At 41.4% G+C, this 16835-nt stretch overlaps 1 protein-coding gene across 12 annotated transcripts in view; it reads right to left on the bottom strand.

Annotated features, from left to right (window-relative positions):
• The window catches only part of LOC144058703 (protocadherin gamma-C5-like), a 252513-nt gene that overhangs the window by 183899 nt on the left and 51779 nt on the right, over positions 1-16835 (bottom strand). Inside the window, exon 1 of one of the 12 annotated variants that reach the window (XM_077577108.1) lies at positions 14134-16645. The exons of 9 other annotated variants lie outside the window; for them this stretch is intronic. In XM_077577108.1, coding sequence (XP_077433234.1) covers positions 14134-16527 — 2394 coding nt within the window. In that variant the 5' untranslated portion in view covers positions 16528-16645. Of the gene's footprint in view, positions 1-9860; positions 12350-14133; positions 16646-16835 lie in introns of those variants that run through there. 2 more of the 12 variants (XM_077577124.1, XM_077577139.1) reach the window with 2 other exon arrangements.

Consider the following 16835-nt stretch of genomic DNA (forward strand, 5'->3'; position numbering starts at 1 on the left):
GTTATATCATTGAAGAGGCCAGAATGTAACCCCTGAGATGTTTGACCCCAACCGGCTACACAAGCTTCAACTTGTAGCCAAAGCATCACAGTATTTATGAAGCAAAGTCATAAATTTATCAATCTTATGAGCTGAAAAATTACAACAAGTGGATCCCAAAAGAAGGTGGTTATGAGGGACAATAGTAGATTAAGTAAGGAGAAATTTGTGATTGAGTAGTCACTAATCAGGCTAACAGTCTGATTTTCAGCAGCTCTAACAACAGACTAACAGCATAAATGATAAATACCTTTGAGGAACAATAAAGTAGACTAAGTAAAATTGAACTTCTGATCATACCTCAGGAGAACCTTCAGCATCACCAAACATCTCATCAAAGTCACTCAGACTTTTCCTGATAGTCTGGTCAGCAGGCAGCGTGTGGTCATTGTAAGAAGACATAAACTTAAAGTCGCTGGTTCTGGAACCTGTTGTCAAGTAGGCGTCATAATTGTAGGTGCTGCGTAAAGTTCCTGTGCCGTCAACATCTGCGTAATTAGGAGGGAGATACGCGCTGGGGATGGCAACTGCTCCATCAAACAACAGTCTGGGCTTTCTCTTGCGACAAAACCTCACACCCAGGACGATGATGATGAAGGTCAGGAAAAAGGTGGACACAGACACCAGAGCGATGATCAGGTAAGAAGTCACTTTGGAATTCTTGTTGTCATAAGAAATGTCCTTCAGTTCTGGCACCTCAGCCAAGTTATCCGAAATCAGTAAATACATGGAGCAGGTGGCAGAGAGAGGGGGCTGTCCGTTATCTTTCACGGCCACAATCAGGTTCTGTTTCATGCTGTCAGACTCCAAAATGTCCCGCTGGGTCCTGATCTCTCCACTGTGGAGACCAATGGTAAAAAGTCCCGGATCTGTGGACTTGACAATATGATAGGACAGCCAGGCGTTCTGTCCAGAGTCGGCGTCCACCGCTATCACTTTGGACACCACAGAGCCTCCGTGTGCAGCTTTGGGGACCAGCTCGGTCATGAAGGAGTTGCCCTCCGGGGCGGGATACAGTATCTGAGGAGAGTTGTCATTCACGTCCGATACGTACACACTGACGCTCACGTTGCTGCTCAGTGGAGGAGAACCGTTGTCTCTGGCCATCACGTGGACTTGAAAACTCCTCAAGTGTTCGTAATCAAACGACCTGACGGCGTGGATCACCCCCGTGTCTCCGTTAACAGACACATAGGAGGACACCGAGGCACCGTTAACCTCAGCAGGTAAGAGAGAGTAAATTACTGTGCCATTCTGTCTCCAGTCGGGGTCTCGAGCACTCACTGAGCATAAAGTGGAGCCAGCTTTGTTATTTTCACTCACATATGCGCTGTAGGATTGTTCCTCAAACACAGGTGGGTTGTCGTTGATGTCCCCTACAGACAAGTGAACACTTTTGAAGGAGGACAGAGGAGGAGAGCCCTCGTCAGTGGCACTGATTGTAATGTTATAATCTGACACTAGTTCACGGTCAAGTTGTCCTGCAGTTACCAAAGAATAATAGTTTTTAATAGAAGGAACTAATTTAAAAGGGACATTTTGTTGAATGGAGCAGCGGACCTGTCCGTTCTTTTCTGAGTCTCTGTCTTGCACATTAATGATGCCAACCTCTGTACCAGGTGGCACATTCTCTGCTACTGGATCAGACATTGACTTTAAATTGATCACAGGGGTGTTGTCATTTACGTCAGTGACGGAAATAATCACATTAGCATATGTTGACAGTCCTAGTCCGTCTTTTGCCTTCACACGGATTTCATATGATGTGCTAGATTCATAGTCAACAGTGCCAATTACAGCTATTGCACCCACTTTACGATCAATGCTGAATAACTTCTTCACATCTTCTGTAACATGTCCAAAGTCATAACTAACCTCCCCATTTACTCCTTCATCATCATCAGTAGCACTAACATGAATCACTATTGTATCTGGGGGAGAATTTTCAGGCAGACTGGCTTTATAAACGGCCTGGCTGAACACAGGGGCGTTATCATTAGCATCCAGCACTGTGACGTGAATGACTGCTGTACCTGATTTCTGAGGAGAGCCGCCATCTAAGGCTGTGAGAAGCAAATTAATTTCCCGTTGCTGCTCACGGTCAAGTTCCTTGTCAAGAACGAGCTCTAGTGTGTTACCACTGACAGCCAAAACGAAATTATCATTTTTCCTTAGGATGTACTGCTGCACCGAATGTTGTCCTATATCCGCATCGTGCGCCTCCTCTAACACAAAACGAGCTCCTTTGACGGCTGACTCCCGTATTTCCAAATTAATTAAGTTATCATTAAACACCGGTGCGTTATCATTGATATCGTTAATGTGTAAATTAATTCGATGAAGCTCAAGTGGATTCTCCAGCACGACTTCCTGTTTTAGGACACATGAAGCCTTTTTGCCACAAAGCCCCTCTCTGTCAATCCTGTCGGCCACAAGCAGCTCGCCATTTCTCACGTTTAGATCACAGTAACGTTTTCCGCTCCCGTCCGTGTCGATGCGCGCTTTTCTGATGGACAGCGCGCTGGTCTCCAATCCGAGCTCCTTGGCTAAATTTCCAATAACAGATCCTTGTTTCATCTCCTCTGGAAAGGAAAAGCTCACGTCTCCAAGTGAGGAATGCAGCAAAAGGAAAATGCAAAATAAATAAAAGGTGCGCGATGTAAAAAAAGACATTTCAGAATCCATCATGGTCGCCTTCCGAGCGGGCTGGAGAACAATGTGGTCTCCCAAATCACTGCATGCAAGCACGTCAGTCCACTACAGATGAAAAAGGGCGTTTAACAATTTAAAGGCTGGTCTATTGCGCCACCGTGAGTACAGTTTGTTGTCAATAATGTTTTTATGATCATTATAGTATAGCCTATATTTCTTCAAACAAAAACAATGGGAAAAAAACTTCGTTTGCAACCACCATGTTTTTAATTCTGTTTTACGAATAATTTATTTTTTTTTTTACAGCATTTGTCAGCTAAATATCTACCACTTTATGTCAATCAAGGAATAATTTCTCTAAAACTAAATAAAAATTATTACTTATGAACGAAATAAATACCCGCTTGTGTACTTGATAATGTCTAATTACGGTCATTATATTAGCCTTTTGTGACAAATTATCTGAATCACAAGCGACATTGAAAAAAAAAAGTGTTTATGGCCTTGGTTGCTGTTTAGCAAAAAACAACACAAGCTGCACGTCAATAAATTTGCTTAAAAAGTGCATTCAATATCTAACAATGTTGATAACGATGGTGGTGATGATAATAATAATAATAATAATAATAATAATAATAATAATAATAATAATAATAATAATAATAATAATATTCCTGTTCCAGTGTGTTACTTTTTTTTAAATTCACTACGAGTACTACTACTATTACTACTACTACTACTAATAATATTAATAATTTATTCACGTTCCAATGTGTTTCGTTTTTTTAAATGCACTACAACAGCTCAAAATCACTTCAAAATAGAATCAAATGGTCGAATTAATCTGCAAATACAGCCCATGTGACATCATCTGCAAATACAGCTGACATCACCATTCACCACTGAGACTAAATGGTTCAAATGCAAATTTGCTTTTTTTCTCCAGATGTGATAGTAATTATTGAAAGCAAGCATATAGACCATACAGTAGGTGTCAAACTCCGGTTCTCGAGGTCCCTCGTCCTGTAGGTTTTGGAGGTTTCCCTCTTCCAACACAAGCTGATTCCAATCAGCAGGATCGTTGTCAGGCTTATCCACAACTTGCTGATGAGCTGATCATATCAGCTGTGTTGAAGAAGGGAAACATTCAAAACCTGCAGGACTCCGTTCCTCGAGGACCAGAGTTTGACATCTATGATATAGACCATGACCATAAGTGACACATTAAATAATTACACCATAAACTATTAATTAAATGTGACATTAATTAAATGTAGCACTTGTTAATTAAATCCTACACGTGTTATTAAGTGTGTCTTCAAATAAGCATTAAACTATAAAGGCACATTGAATAACAGTTTCATGGAGACATATGACACATTGCATTTAAGTAAAGATTGATGGCAGCGTATTTATTTATTTATTTATTTAATTAATTAGTTAATTATTTAACGTCAACATTTTCCAATTATCCTAATGAGGACTATTATATACAAATAAATATTATAAGACTCATTTACAAATACATTGAAAGTAGGAAAAACAAATGAAGACTTATTTCAGTAGATGTATATTGTTTTGTAGAGAAACTCCCTCATAACATGAAACACATGCACTGGACTAATGTGTTAAGAGATACACAAGCAACAGCTGTAGGCACTTTACAGGAAACGTAATGCAAATATATAGTGCCACAAAACTCACATTAAATGCTTTTTAATCAGGGAAACAATGTCAAATGAGCAAATCACTCTCACTGCATGAAACTATATGTATCTGCTCAGAAAATGATTTGCATGAGAACTACTTTAGATTAAACTCCCAAACTACTATGAATTGATAATCAGGAAACGTGTTTTTGCTTAAATAAAACAGTATTTACTTGGAACATGTTGCATTTACAAAAATAATCTGTATGAGAAATGCATAAAATGACTAACATGGAATAAAAAAATACTTGAAATGTGTATATATAATTGCTATGTGTGGAAATGTTTTTGATAAAATCAGACTGCAATGCCAAGCTGTCACAGCAGCACAAAACTATATATTTTCAGCCTCGGTAATGAGACACACATCAATGCGGAATATTATAGAATTTATGAAGAGGCAAATAACAATCTAAAACAACAACATCTTTCTCAGATGCAGCTGGATGGGGAGTTCTACAAGCTCAAATTTATATTGGCCCCAAATAACAACCCAATAATCACTTGAGCAGCCAATTCAGAAGCCAATGTGCATTTCAAGTCTTACTAAAATGACGACCCAACATAAACAAAACCAGCACAATTCAATCTTAATAACTGACCTTTGACAACAAGTTGAAAAATCCAGAAGGAATTGTTGGTCCCAGGAAAGAGCGACAACAGTAAATGAAGTTGGAAGGATTATTTTATGACTGAGTAACAACCAAGCCAGGATGCAGTCTGAAATTTCACCAGTTGGAATAGGTGCCAGGTTTCCCATGGCCATGAACAGGACACACCTTGTAAACCTTAAACGATTGTTACCTATATTTGAACAACATCCAGTTGTTCAACATGCTGAAACAAAGACCAAATGAACAAGAATATCTTTGGGGAACAATAAGTACAACTAGACTAAATAGTGTTGTTTCCTACCTCTGGAGAGTTGTGAGCATCTCCAAACATCTCATCAAAGTCACTTGGACTTTTTCTGAGAGTCTGGTCAGCAGGAAGCGTGTTGTCATTGTAAGAAGAAACAAACTTAAAGTCGCTGGTTCTCGAGCCTGTTGTCAAGTAGGCGTCATAGTTGTAGGTGCTGCGTAAAGTCCCTGTGCCGTCAACATCTGCGTAATTAGGAGGGAGATACGCGCTGGGGATGGCAACTGCTCCATCAAACAACAGTCTGGGCTTTCTCCTGCGACAAAACCTCACACCCAGGACGATGATGATGAAAGTCAGGAAGAAGGTGGACACGGACACCAGGGCGATGATCAGGTAAGAGGTTACTTTGGAATTCTTGTCATCATAAGTAATGTCCTTCAGTTCTGGCACCTCAGCCAAGTTATCCGAAATCAGTAAATACATGGAGCAGGTGGCAGAGAGAGGGGGCTGTCCGTTATCTTTCACGGCCACAATCAGGTTCTGTTTCATGCTGTCAGACTCCGAAATGTCCCGCTGGGTCCTGATCTCTCCACTGTGCAGACCAATGGTGAAAAGTCCCGGATCTGTGGACTTGACAATATGATAGGACAGCCAGGCGTTCTGTCCAGAGTCGGCGTCCACCGCTATCACTTTGGACACCACAGAGCCTCCGTGTGCAGCTTTGGGGACGAGCTCGGTCATGAAGGAGTTGCCCTCCGGGGCGGGGTAAAGTATCTGAGGAGAGTTGTCATTCACGTCCGATATGTACACACTGACGCTCACGTTGCTGCTCAGTGGAGGAGAACCGTTGTCTCTGGCCATCACGTGGACTTGAAAACTCCTCAAGTGTTCGTAATCAAATGACCTGGCGGCGTGGATCACCCCCGTGTCTTCGTTAACAGACACATAGGAGGACACCGGGGCACTGTTCACCTCAGCAGGTAAGAGAGAGTAAATTACTGTGCCATTCTGTCTCCAGTCGGGGTCTTGAGCACTCACTGAGCATAAAGTGGAGCCAGCTTTGTTATTTTCACTCACATATGCGCTGTAGGATTGTTCCTCAAACACAGGTGGGTTGTCATTGATGTCCCCTACAGACAAGTGAACACTTTTGAAGGAGGACAGAGGAGGAGAGCCCTCGTCAATGGCACTGATTGTAATGTTGTAATCTGACACTAATTCACGGTCCAGCTGTCCTGTGGTCACTAAAGAATAATAATTTTTAATAGAAGGAACTAGTTTAAAAGGGACATTTTGTTGAATGGAGCAACGGACCTGTCCGTTCTTCTCTGAGTCTCTGTCTTGCACATTAATGATGCCCACCTCAGTACCAGGTAACACATTCTCAGCTACTGATTTAGACAGTGACTTTAAATTTATCACAGGGGTGTTGTCATTTACGTCAGTGACGGAAATAATCACATTAGCATATGTTGACAGTCCTAGTCCATCTTTTGCCTTCACACGGATTTGATATGATGTGCTAGATTCATAGTCAACATTGCCAATTACAGCTATTGCACCCACTTTATGATCAATGCTGAATAACTTCTTGACATCTTCTGAAACATGTCCAAAATCATAACTAACCTCCCCATTTACTCCTTCGTCAGCATCAGTAGCACTAACACGAATCACTATTGTATCTGGAGGAGAATTTTCAGGCAGACTGGCTTTATAAACAGCCTGGCTAAACACAGGGGCGTTATCATTAGCATCCAGCACTGTGACGTGTATGACTGCTGTACCTGATTTCTGAGGAGAGCCGCCATCTAAAGCTGTGAGAAGCAAATTAATTTCTCGTTGCTGCTCACGATCAAGTTCTTTCTCAAGAACGAGCTCTAGTGTGTTACCACTGACAGCCAAAACGAAATTAACATTTTTCCTTAGGATGTACTGCTGCACCGAATGTTGTCCTATATCTGCATCGTGCGCCTCCTCTAATACAAAACGAGCTCCTTTGTCGGCTGACTCGTGTATCTCCAAATCAATCAAGCCATCATTAAATAGTGGTGCATTATCATTTATATCTTGAATGTGTAAATTAATTCGATGAAGCTCAAGTGGATTCTCCAGCACGACTTCCTGTTTTAGGACACATGAAGCCTTGTCACCACAAAGCCCCTCTCTGTCAATCCTGTCGGCCACAAGCAACTCGCCATTTCTCACGTTTAGATCACAGTAACGTTTTCCGCTCCCGTCCGTGTCGATGCGCGCTTTTCTGATGGACAGCGCGCTGGTCTCCAATCCGAGCTCCTTGGCTAAATTTCCAATAACAGATCCTTGTTTCATCTCCTCTGGAAAGGAAAAGCTCACGTCTCCAAGTGAGGAATGCAGCAAAAGGAAAATGCAAAATAAATAAAAGGTGCGCGATGTAAAAAAAGACATTTCAGAATCTATCATGGTCGCCTTCCGAGCGGGCTGGAGAACAATGTGGTCTCCCAAATCACTGCATGCAAGCACGTCAGTCCACTACAGATGAAAAAGGGCGTTTAACAATTTAAAGGCTGGTCTATTGCGCCACCGTGAGTACAGTTTGTTGTCAATAATGTTGTTATGATCATTATAGTTGAGCCTATATTTCTTCAAACAAAAACTATGGAAAAAAAACTTCGTTTGCAATCACCATGTTTTTAATTATGTTTTATGAAGAAAAAAAACATTTTTTTACAGCATTTGTCAGCTAAATATCTACTGCTTTATGTCAAGCAAGGAATAATTTATCTAAAAAACTAAATTAAAATGATTACTTATGAACGAAATAAATACCTGCTTGTGTTCTTGATAATGTTTCATTACGGTCATTATATTAGCCTTTTGTGACAAATTACCTGAATCACAAGCTAAATTGGGAAAACAAAGTGTTTCCGGCCTTGGTTGCTGTTTAGCAAAAAACAACACAAGCTGCACGTGAATTAATTTGCTCGAAAAGTGCAATCAATATTTAACAATGATGGTGATGATAGTAATACTACTACTACTACTACTACTACTACTAATATTAATAATACTAATAATAATAATAATAATAATAATAATAATATATTCATGTTTTGTTCTTTAAATGCACTTCAACAGCTCAAAATCCCTTCAAAATTGAATCAAATGGTCGAATTCATCTGCAAATACAGCTGACATCACCATTCACCCCTGAGACTGAATAGTTCAATGCAAATTTGTTTTTTTCAGATGTGATAGTAATTATTGAAAGCAAGCATATAGACTACAGTATTACCATACAATGGAAGTAGGACAACCAAGTGAAGACCTATCTTAGTAGATGTATATTGTTTTGAGAGAAACTCCCTCATTACATGAAACACATGCACTGGACTAATTTGTTAAGAGATCATACACCAGCAACAGCTGTAGGCACTTTACAGGAAACGTATTGCAAATATATAGTGCCACAAAACTCACATTAAATACTTTTTAATCGAGGAAACAATGTCAAATTAGCAAATCACTCTTACTGCATGAAACTATATGTATCTGCTCAGAAAATGATTTGCATGAGAACTACTTTAGATTAAACTCCCAAACTACTATGAATTGATAATCAGGAAACGTGTTTTTGCTTAAATAAAACAGTATTTACTTGGAACATGTTGCATTTACAGAAACAATCTGTATAATTAATACAATAAAATGACTACATGGAATAAAAAAAATACTTGACATGTGTATATATAAATACTATGTGTGGAAATCTTTTTGATAAAATCAGACTGCAATGCCAAGCTGCCACAGCAGCACAAAACTATATATTTTCGGGCTAGGTAATGAGACTAAAACACATCAATGCCGAATATTATAGAATTTATGAAGAGGCAAATAAGAATCTAAAACAATAACGACATATGTCTTCCTTCAAGCTGCATGGGGAGTTCTACAAGCTCAATTTTATATTGGCTCCAAATCACAACCCAATAAGCACTTGAGTAGCCCATGCAGAGAAGCCAATGTGCATATCAAGTCTTACCAAATGGCGACCCACCATAAACAAAACCAGCACAATTGAATCTTATGAGCTGATCTTTGACAAGTTAAAAAATCCAGAATGAATTGTTGGTCCCAGGAAAGAGCCACAACAGTAAATGAAGTTGGAAGGATTTTTTATGACTGAGTAACAACCAAGCCAGGATGCAGTCAGAACTTTCACCAGTTGGAATAGGTACCAGGTTTCCCATGGCCCTCAACAGGACACATCTTGTAAACCTTTAACTATTGTTACCTATATTTGAACAGCATCCAGTTGTTCAAAATGCTAAAACAAAGACCAAATGAAAAAACATGTCTTTGGCAAACAACAAGTAAAACTAAATTAAATAGTGTTGTTTTCTACCTCTGGAGAGTTGTGAGCATCTCCAAATATCTCATCAAAGTCACTTGGACTTTTTCTGAGAGTCTGGTCAGCAGGAAGCGTGTTGTCATTGTAAGATTTGTGAAAGGAGTTATGGGATAGTTGTCAGAAAGTAAGCATGAATAAATTCTCACTCTTAGCCACAAATAAATATTCTGAAATAATTTAAATGTTTAAAAGCTAGCTTATCGGCCTACCTCCAAGGGGTCAAAAGAATCGTGAAGGTCATCAACAAAGTCACTTGGACTTTTCCTGAGAGTCTGGTCAGCAGGCAGCGTGTGGTCATTGTAAGATGACACAAACTTAAAGTCACTGGTTCTGGAACCGGTTGTCAAGTAGGCGTCATAGTTGTAGGTGCTGCGTAAAGTTCCTGTGCCATCAACATCTGCATAATTAGGAGGGAGATACGCGCTGGGGATGGCAACTGCTCCATCAAACAACAGTCTGGGCTTTCTCTTGCGACAAAACCTCACACCCAGGACGATGATGATGAAGGTCAGGAAGAAGGTGGACACGGACACCAGGGCGATGATCAGGTAAGAGGTCACTTTGGAATTCTTGTCGTCATAAGTAATGTCCTTCAGTTCTGGCACCTCAGCCAAGTTATCCGAAATCAGTAAATACATGGAGCAGGTGGCAGAGAGAGGGGGCTGTCCGTTATCTTTCACGGCCACAATCAGGTTCTGTTTCATGCTGTCAGACTCCAAAATGTCCCGCTGGGTCCTGATCTCTCCACTGTGGAGACCAATGGTGAAAAGTCCCGGATCTGTGGACTTGACAATATGATAGGACAGCCAGGCGTTCTGTCCAGAGTCGGCGTCCACCGCTATCACTTTGGACACCACAGAGCCTCCGTGTGCAGCTTTGGGGACGAGCTCGGTCATGAAAGAGTTGCCCTCCGGGGCGGGGTACAGTATCTGAGGAGAGTTGTCGTTCACGTCCGATACGTACACACTGACGCTCACGTTGCTGCTCAGCGGAGGAGAACCGTTGTCTCTGGCCATCACGTGGACTTGAAAATTCCTCAAATGTTCGTAATCAAACGACCTGACGGCATGGATCACTCCCGTGTCTCCGTTAACAGACACAAAGGAGGATACCGGGGCACTGTTCACCTCAGCAGGTAACAGAGAGTAAATTACAGTGCCATTCTGTCTCCAGTCAGGGTCTCGAGCACTAACAGAACATAAAGTGGAGCCAGCTTTGTTATTTTCACTCACATATGCACTGTAGGACTGTTCCTCAAACACAGGTGGGTTGTCGTTGATGTCTCCCACAGACAAGTGAACACTTTTGTAGGAGGACAGAGGAGGAGAGCCCTCGTCAGTCGCACTAATCGTAATGTTGTAATCTGACACTAGTTCACGGTCAAGTTGTCCAGTAGTCACCAGAGAATAATAGTTTTTAATAGAAGGAACTAATTTAAAGGGGACATTTTGCTGAATGAAGCAGCGCACCTGTCCGTTTTTCTCAGAGTCTCTGTCCTGCACATTAATGATGGCCACCTCAGTACCAGGTGGCACATTTTCTGCGACTGGATTAGTCAGTGATTCCAGATGAATTACCGGAGCATTATCATTTACGTCAGTAATGGAAATAACAACTTTGGCATATGTTGACAGTCCTAGTCCGTCTTTTGCCTTCACACGGATTTCATATGATGTGCTAGATTCATAGTCAACAGTGCCAATTACAGCTATTGCACCCAATTTACGATCAATGCTGAATAACTTCTTCACATGTTCTGTAACATGTCCAAAATCATAACTAACCTCCCCATTTACTCCTTCATCAGCATCAGTAGCACTAACATTAATCACTATTTTATCTGGGGGAGAGTCTTCAGCCAGACTGGCTTTATAAACAGCTTGGCTGAACACAGGGGCGTTATCATTAGCATCCAGCACTGTGACGTGTATGACTGCTGTACCTGATTTCTGAGGAGAGCCGCCATCTAAAGCTGTAAGAAGCAAATTCATCTCACTTTGCTTTTCACGGTCAAGTTCTTTATCAAGAACAAACTCTATTGTGTTACCACTAACAGACAAAACAAAATTTTCATTTTTCTTTAGGATGTACTGCTGCACCGAATTTTGTCCTACATCCGCATCGTGGGCCTCTTCTAACACAAAACGAGCTCCTTTGTCGGCTGACTCCTGTATCTCCAAATCAATCAAGCCATCATTAAATAGTGGTGCATTATCATTTATATCTTGAATGTGCAGATTAATCCGATGAAGTTCCAGTGGATTCTGCAGCACAACCTCATGTTTCAGGACGCACGAAGCCTTGTCACCACAAAGTCCCTCTCTGTCAATCCTGTCGGCCACAAGCAGCTCGCCATTTCGCACATTTAGATCACAGTAACGTTTTCCGCTCCCGTCCGTGTCGATGCGCGCTTTTCTGATGGACAGCGCGCTGGTCTCCAATCCGAGCTCCTTGGCTAAATTCCCAATAACTGATCCTCGTTTCATTTCCTCTGGGAAGGAAAAGCTCACGTCTCCATGCGAGGAATGAAACAAAAGGAGGAGGAAATAAAATGTGCGCGCGTGAAACGGAGCGCACCGAGACGCCATTGTTAAAAAGAGCCGTTCTGAAGATGTTGACAGTAGATCCTACAGTTCTATAATGTAATCGTACACGTAACAGCAACGACAATTTTGTGTTATCCTCCCTACAGACAAAAAGCTTGTGCGGCCAAAACGCCTTTTCACAAAAGAGAGAAAGACTGATTATTTCAAGACTGGTCTATACCGCCATCTTCAGTCGATTTGCACTATCACACTTTACAAAAAACAACAACAAAGTTGCAAACTCTCATGTATTTTTCACAAACAGGAAACACTGGAAATGATTTATCTAACGTGAGGAAATTATGTGCATTATAGCCTATTAGGCAATACTCAAATATGTAAACACAACCGATCTCTTGATTTGACACAAAAAAAATAATACAAAAACAAAAATGTGACAATCATCTAATTTCAGCCATCACACAAAAAAAGTTTTTCAATAGCCTACTTTGTGCCCGTAAAACATGTATAGGGCTAATATTGTAATTTTAACTAATGAACTTTAACTTGTTCAGTGACCTTAGAGCAGTGGTGTCCAAACTCGGTCCTCGGGGGCCGGTAGTCCCGCAGGTTTTGGAGGTTTCCCTGCTCCAACGCACCTGTTTCAATCAACAGGATTGTTATCAGGCTTAGTAGAGCTTGCTGATGAGCTTCAGCTGTGTTGGAGGAGAGAAATATCCAAAACCTGCGGGACTACCGGCCCCCGAGGACCGAGTTTGGACACCACTGCCTTAGAGAATCTTAATCTTACATCAGACGTGCTCGTTAGGACATGTCTAAATTCATTGCCATCCTGTCAAAATCACACGTGTCCCGCCCCCTCCCCAAGCTTGAACGAATAGGCCTATTTGTCAACTGGCTGCTAATCAAACAATTGCGCTGTCATTGGACAAGTGGAGCAGGCCAAAGTTCAAAAGCACTCAACGATACGGCTGATGATAGCAACAGGCTAGATTACCAGCAAAACAACACAGTGATAACTATCCCGATTTTTAGATATCAGCTGTGTTAGAGGACTGAACGTCTAAAACCTGCAGAACTCCAACACACGAGGATCAGGAGTGAGGAAGAAGCTAGTTTGTATCACTGAAAATTAAATATTGGCAATCCCTGGGATACTACTGAAGCATCCAGCATTTGTGTATAAACACTTTAAATGATAGCGACCCCCTCCCCAGCATACGATGATAGAATACAATAGAAACTCATTAGTTGAGTGTTGCTATGAATGAAAACAGGAGCTAAACAAGTAAGCATGATTGGTCGGTGCATGCTTCAAGTGCTGTGATTGTAGGCGATGCATATAATTGTAATGGTAGATAACCTAATTTTCACACTTAAAAGCACCATACCAGAATATATTTCAGTGACTTTTTCTACAACAAGAAGACTATTGATACTCTGAAACAAAATGTTTCACAAGTATATGATGTGGAACCTATTCCAACGCAATGCATAAGCCATCATAGTTGCAGGGCCAGTCACAAAAATAACACACAGTTTATCTTTGGAAATTGTACGAATACAGTAATCTCCAACCCGTGGATTAAAAAAAAATCCAAACATCACAAACAACTTTAAAAACGGTTGCATCCAAGTTAGAAATATGTGATGATGTCGGATATTAAATGTGGTGAGAATGAATCGCACTTGTCTTTGTCCGTCACACAGGCAGTGGCCATCTAACCAGTTCAATCAAACTTGGATTTATTCAAACAAAATGGACAAAATTGGCTGTTTTTAATTTATAAATAAAATATCAAAAAAGCCAAACATGATGATATCAAATCAAATTAACCAAATGAATCAGTCCATGAACAACACAATGATTAAATGTCTTTGTAAAACAATTAATTGTTGACATGAATGAACAACAAAGTATGACGCTTGCTCATACCTCAGAAGGACTTTCAGTATCTCCAAATATCTCATCATATTCGGCAGGACTTTTCTTCAGAGTTTGGTCAGCAGGCAGCGTGTGGTCATTGTAAGAAGACATAAACTTAAAGTCGCTGGTTCTGGAACCTGTTGTCAAGTAGGCGTCATAATTGTAGGTGCTGCGTAAAGTTCCTGTGCCGTCAACATCTGCGTAATTAGGAGGGAGATACGCGCTGGGGATGGCAACTGCTCCATCAAACAACAGTCTGGGCTTTCTCCTGCGACAAAACCTCACACCCAGGACGATGATGATGAAGGTCAGGAAGAAGGTGGACACGGACACCAGGGCGATGATCAGATAAGAGGTCACTTTGGAATTCTTGTCGTCATAAGAAATGTCCTTCAGTTCTGGCACCTCAGCCAAGTTATCCGAAATCAGTAAATACATGGAGCAGGTGGCAGAGAGAGGGGGCTGTCCGTTATCTTTCACGGCCACAATCAGGTTCTGTTTCATGCTGTCAGACTCCGAAATGTCCCGCTGGGTCCTGATCTCTCCACTGTGGAGACCAATGGTGAAAAGTCCCGGATCTGTGGACTTGACAATATGATAGGACAGCCAGGCATTCTGTCCAGAGTCGGCGTCCACCGCTATCACTTTGGACACAACAGAGCCTCCGTGTGCAGCTTTGGGGACCAGCTCGGTCATGAAGGAGTTGCCCTCCGGGGCGGGGTACAGTATCTGAGGAGAGTTGTCATTCACGTCCGATATGTACACACTGACGCTCACGTTGCTGCTCAGCGGAGGAGAACCGTTGTCTCTGGCCATCACGTGGACTTGAAAACTCCTCAAGTGTTCGTAATCAAACGACCTGACGGCGTGGATCACCCCCGTGTCTCCGTTAACAGACACGTAGGAGGATACCGGGGCACTGTTCACCTCAACAGGTAACAGAGAATAAATTACGGTTCCATTCTGTCTCCAGTCGGGGTCTCGAGCACTAACAGAGCATAAAGTGGCGCCAGCTTTGTTATTTTCACTCATATATGCGCTGTAGGACTGTTCCTCAAACACAGGTGGGTTGTCATTGATGTCCCCGACAGACAAGTGAACACTTTTGAAGGAGGACAGAGGAGGTGAGCCCTTGTCAGTGGCAGTGATTGTTAAATTGTAATCTGACACTAGTTCACGGTCAAGTTGTCCAGTGGTCACAAGTGAATAATAGTTTTTTATGGAAGGAACTAACTTGAAGGGGACATTTTGTTGAATGGAGCAGCGCACCTGTCCGTTTTGCTCAGAATCTCTGTCCTGCACATTAATGATGCCCACCTCAGTACCAGGTGGTACATTCTCTGCTACTGAATTTGACAATGATTTTAGCTGTATTACAGGAGAATTGTCATTTGTGTCTATAACTTCAATAATTAAAGAACAATAAGAAATTAATCCTGGACCATCTACTGCACTTATTTGCATTTCATATGATGTTACTTTCTCATAATCAACAACACCAGCCACTTTGACTTCTCCAGTTTTGGGGTGTAAAGTAAATATATTACTATTGTCATCAGAAACATGGTCAAATGCATATGTAATTTCACTATTTAATCCTTCATCTGCATCACTTGCATTCACTGTGATCACCAAAGTATCAAGGGGGGAGTTTTCTTGCAGACTGGCTTTGTAAACTGTCTCACTGAACAATGGGGCATTATCATTAGCATCCACTACAGTGACGTGAATGACTACTGTTCCTGATCTCCGAGGAGAGCCGCCATCATATGCAGTCAGCAAGAGCTTGATGTCATTTTTATCTTCTCTGTCCAATTCTTTGTCGAGGACCAATTCACAATACTTCCGTCCCCCTGGTTTAGTATTTACATTTAATTTAAAATGATCATTCTCCTGCAAAGTGTAGCTTTGAACTGAATTTTCTTCGATGTCTGCATCATGTGCTTCTCTCACAAGAAAACGCTCCCCCTTGTCTGCTGATTCCCGAATTTCTAATTTTAGCGAGTCTTCATTAAACTGCGGAGCGTTATCATTAATGTCTACAACACGGATACTAATACGATACAGCTGTAAAGGATTTTCCAGTACAAGCTCTTGTTTTAAAACACACGATGCCTTTTTGCCACAAAGCCCCTCTCTGTCAATCCTTTCCTGAACAATCAAGTCACCCGTGTCGAGCTTGATACCGCAGTGCTGTACGTTGTTATCCTCTGGATCAATGCGTGCTTTACGAGTTGACAACTGGCTCAAATTTAGTCCCAAATCCTTGGCGATATTGCCGATTACGGATCCACGTTTCATCTCCTCTGGGATAGTATAGCTCACGTCTCCATTGATGGTGTGAAGGAAAAGGAAAAGAAAAACAAGGCCATATCCGGAAATCGCAAATCCTTTGCTCTCCATTGCACAGCGAATAACTTAAACTCCGTTTGTACTAGATAAACAACAACATCAATAGAATCTTCACGGATAGCGTTTAACAACGCAGCTTTGTCATGCGTCTGGAGCAGAACTACCAAATGAAAATCCGGGTTGGGTGATGACAATATAGGGAATTTCAATGTATTTTTGTTTATGAGCTCATACTGACACCTAGAGTACATTTCTTGACACAACACCTACTTTAAAAAAACAAAAAAAAAAAACACATAGACATTGCTGTACGTTTATCACACCCCTATTATTAAGATTCACTGATTGTCACACCCAGG

This window comes from Vanacampus margaritifer, chromosome 10, assembly GCF_051991255.1.
Source record: "Vanacampus margaritifer isolate UIUO_Vmar chromosome 10, RoL_Vmar_1.0, whole genome shotgun sequence".
Classification (NCBI taxonomy): domain Eukaryota; kingdom Metazoa; phylum Chordata; class Actinopteri; order Syngnathiformes; family Syngnathidae; genus Vanacampus; species Vanacampus margaritifer.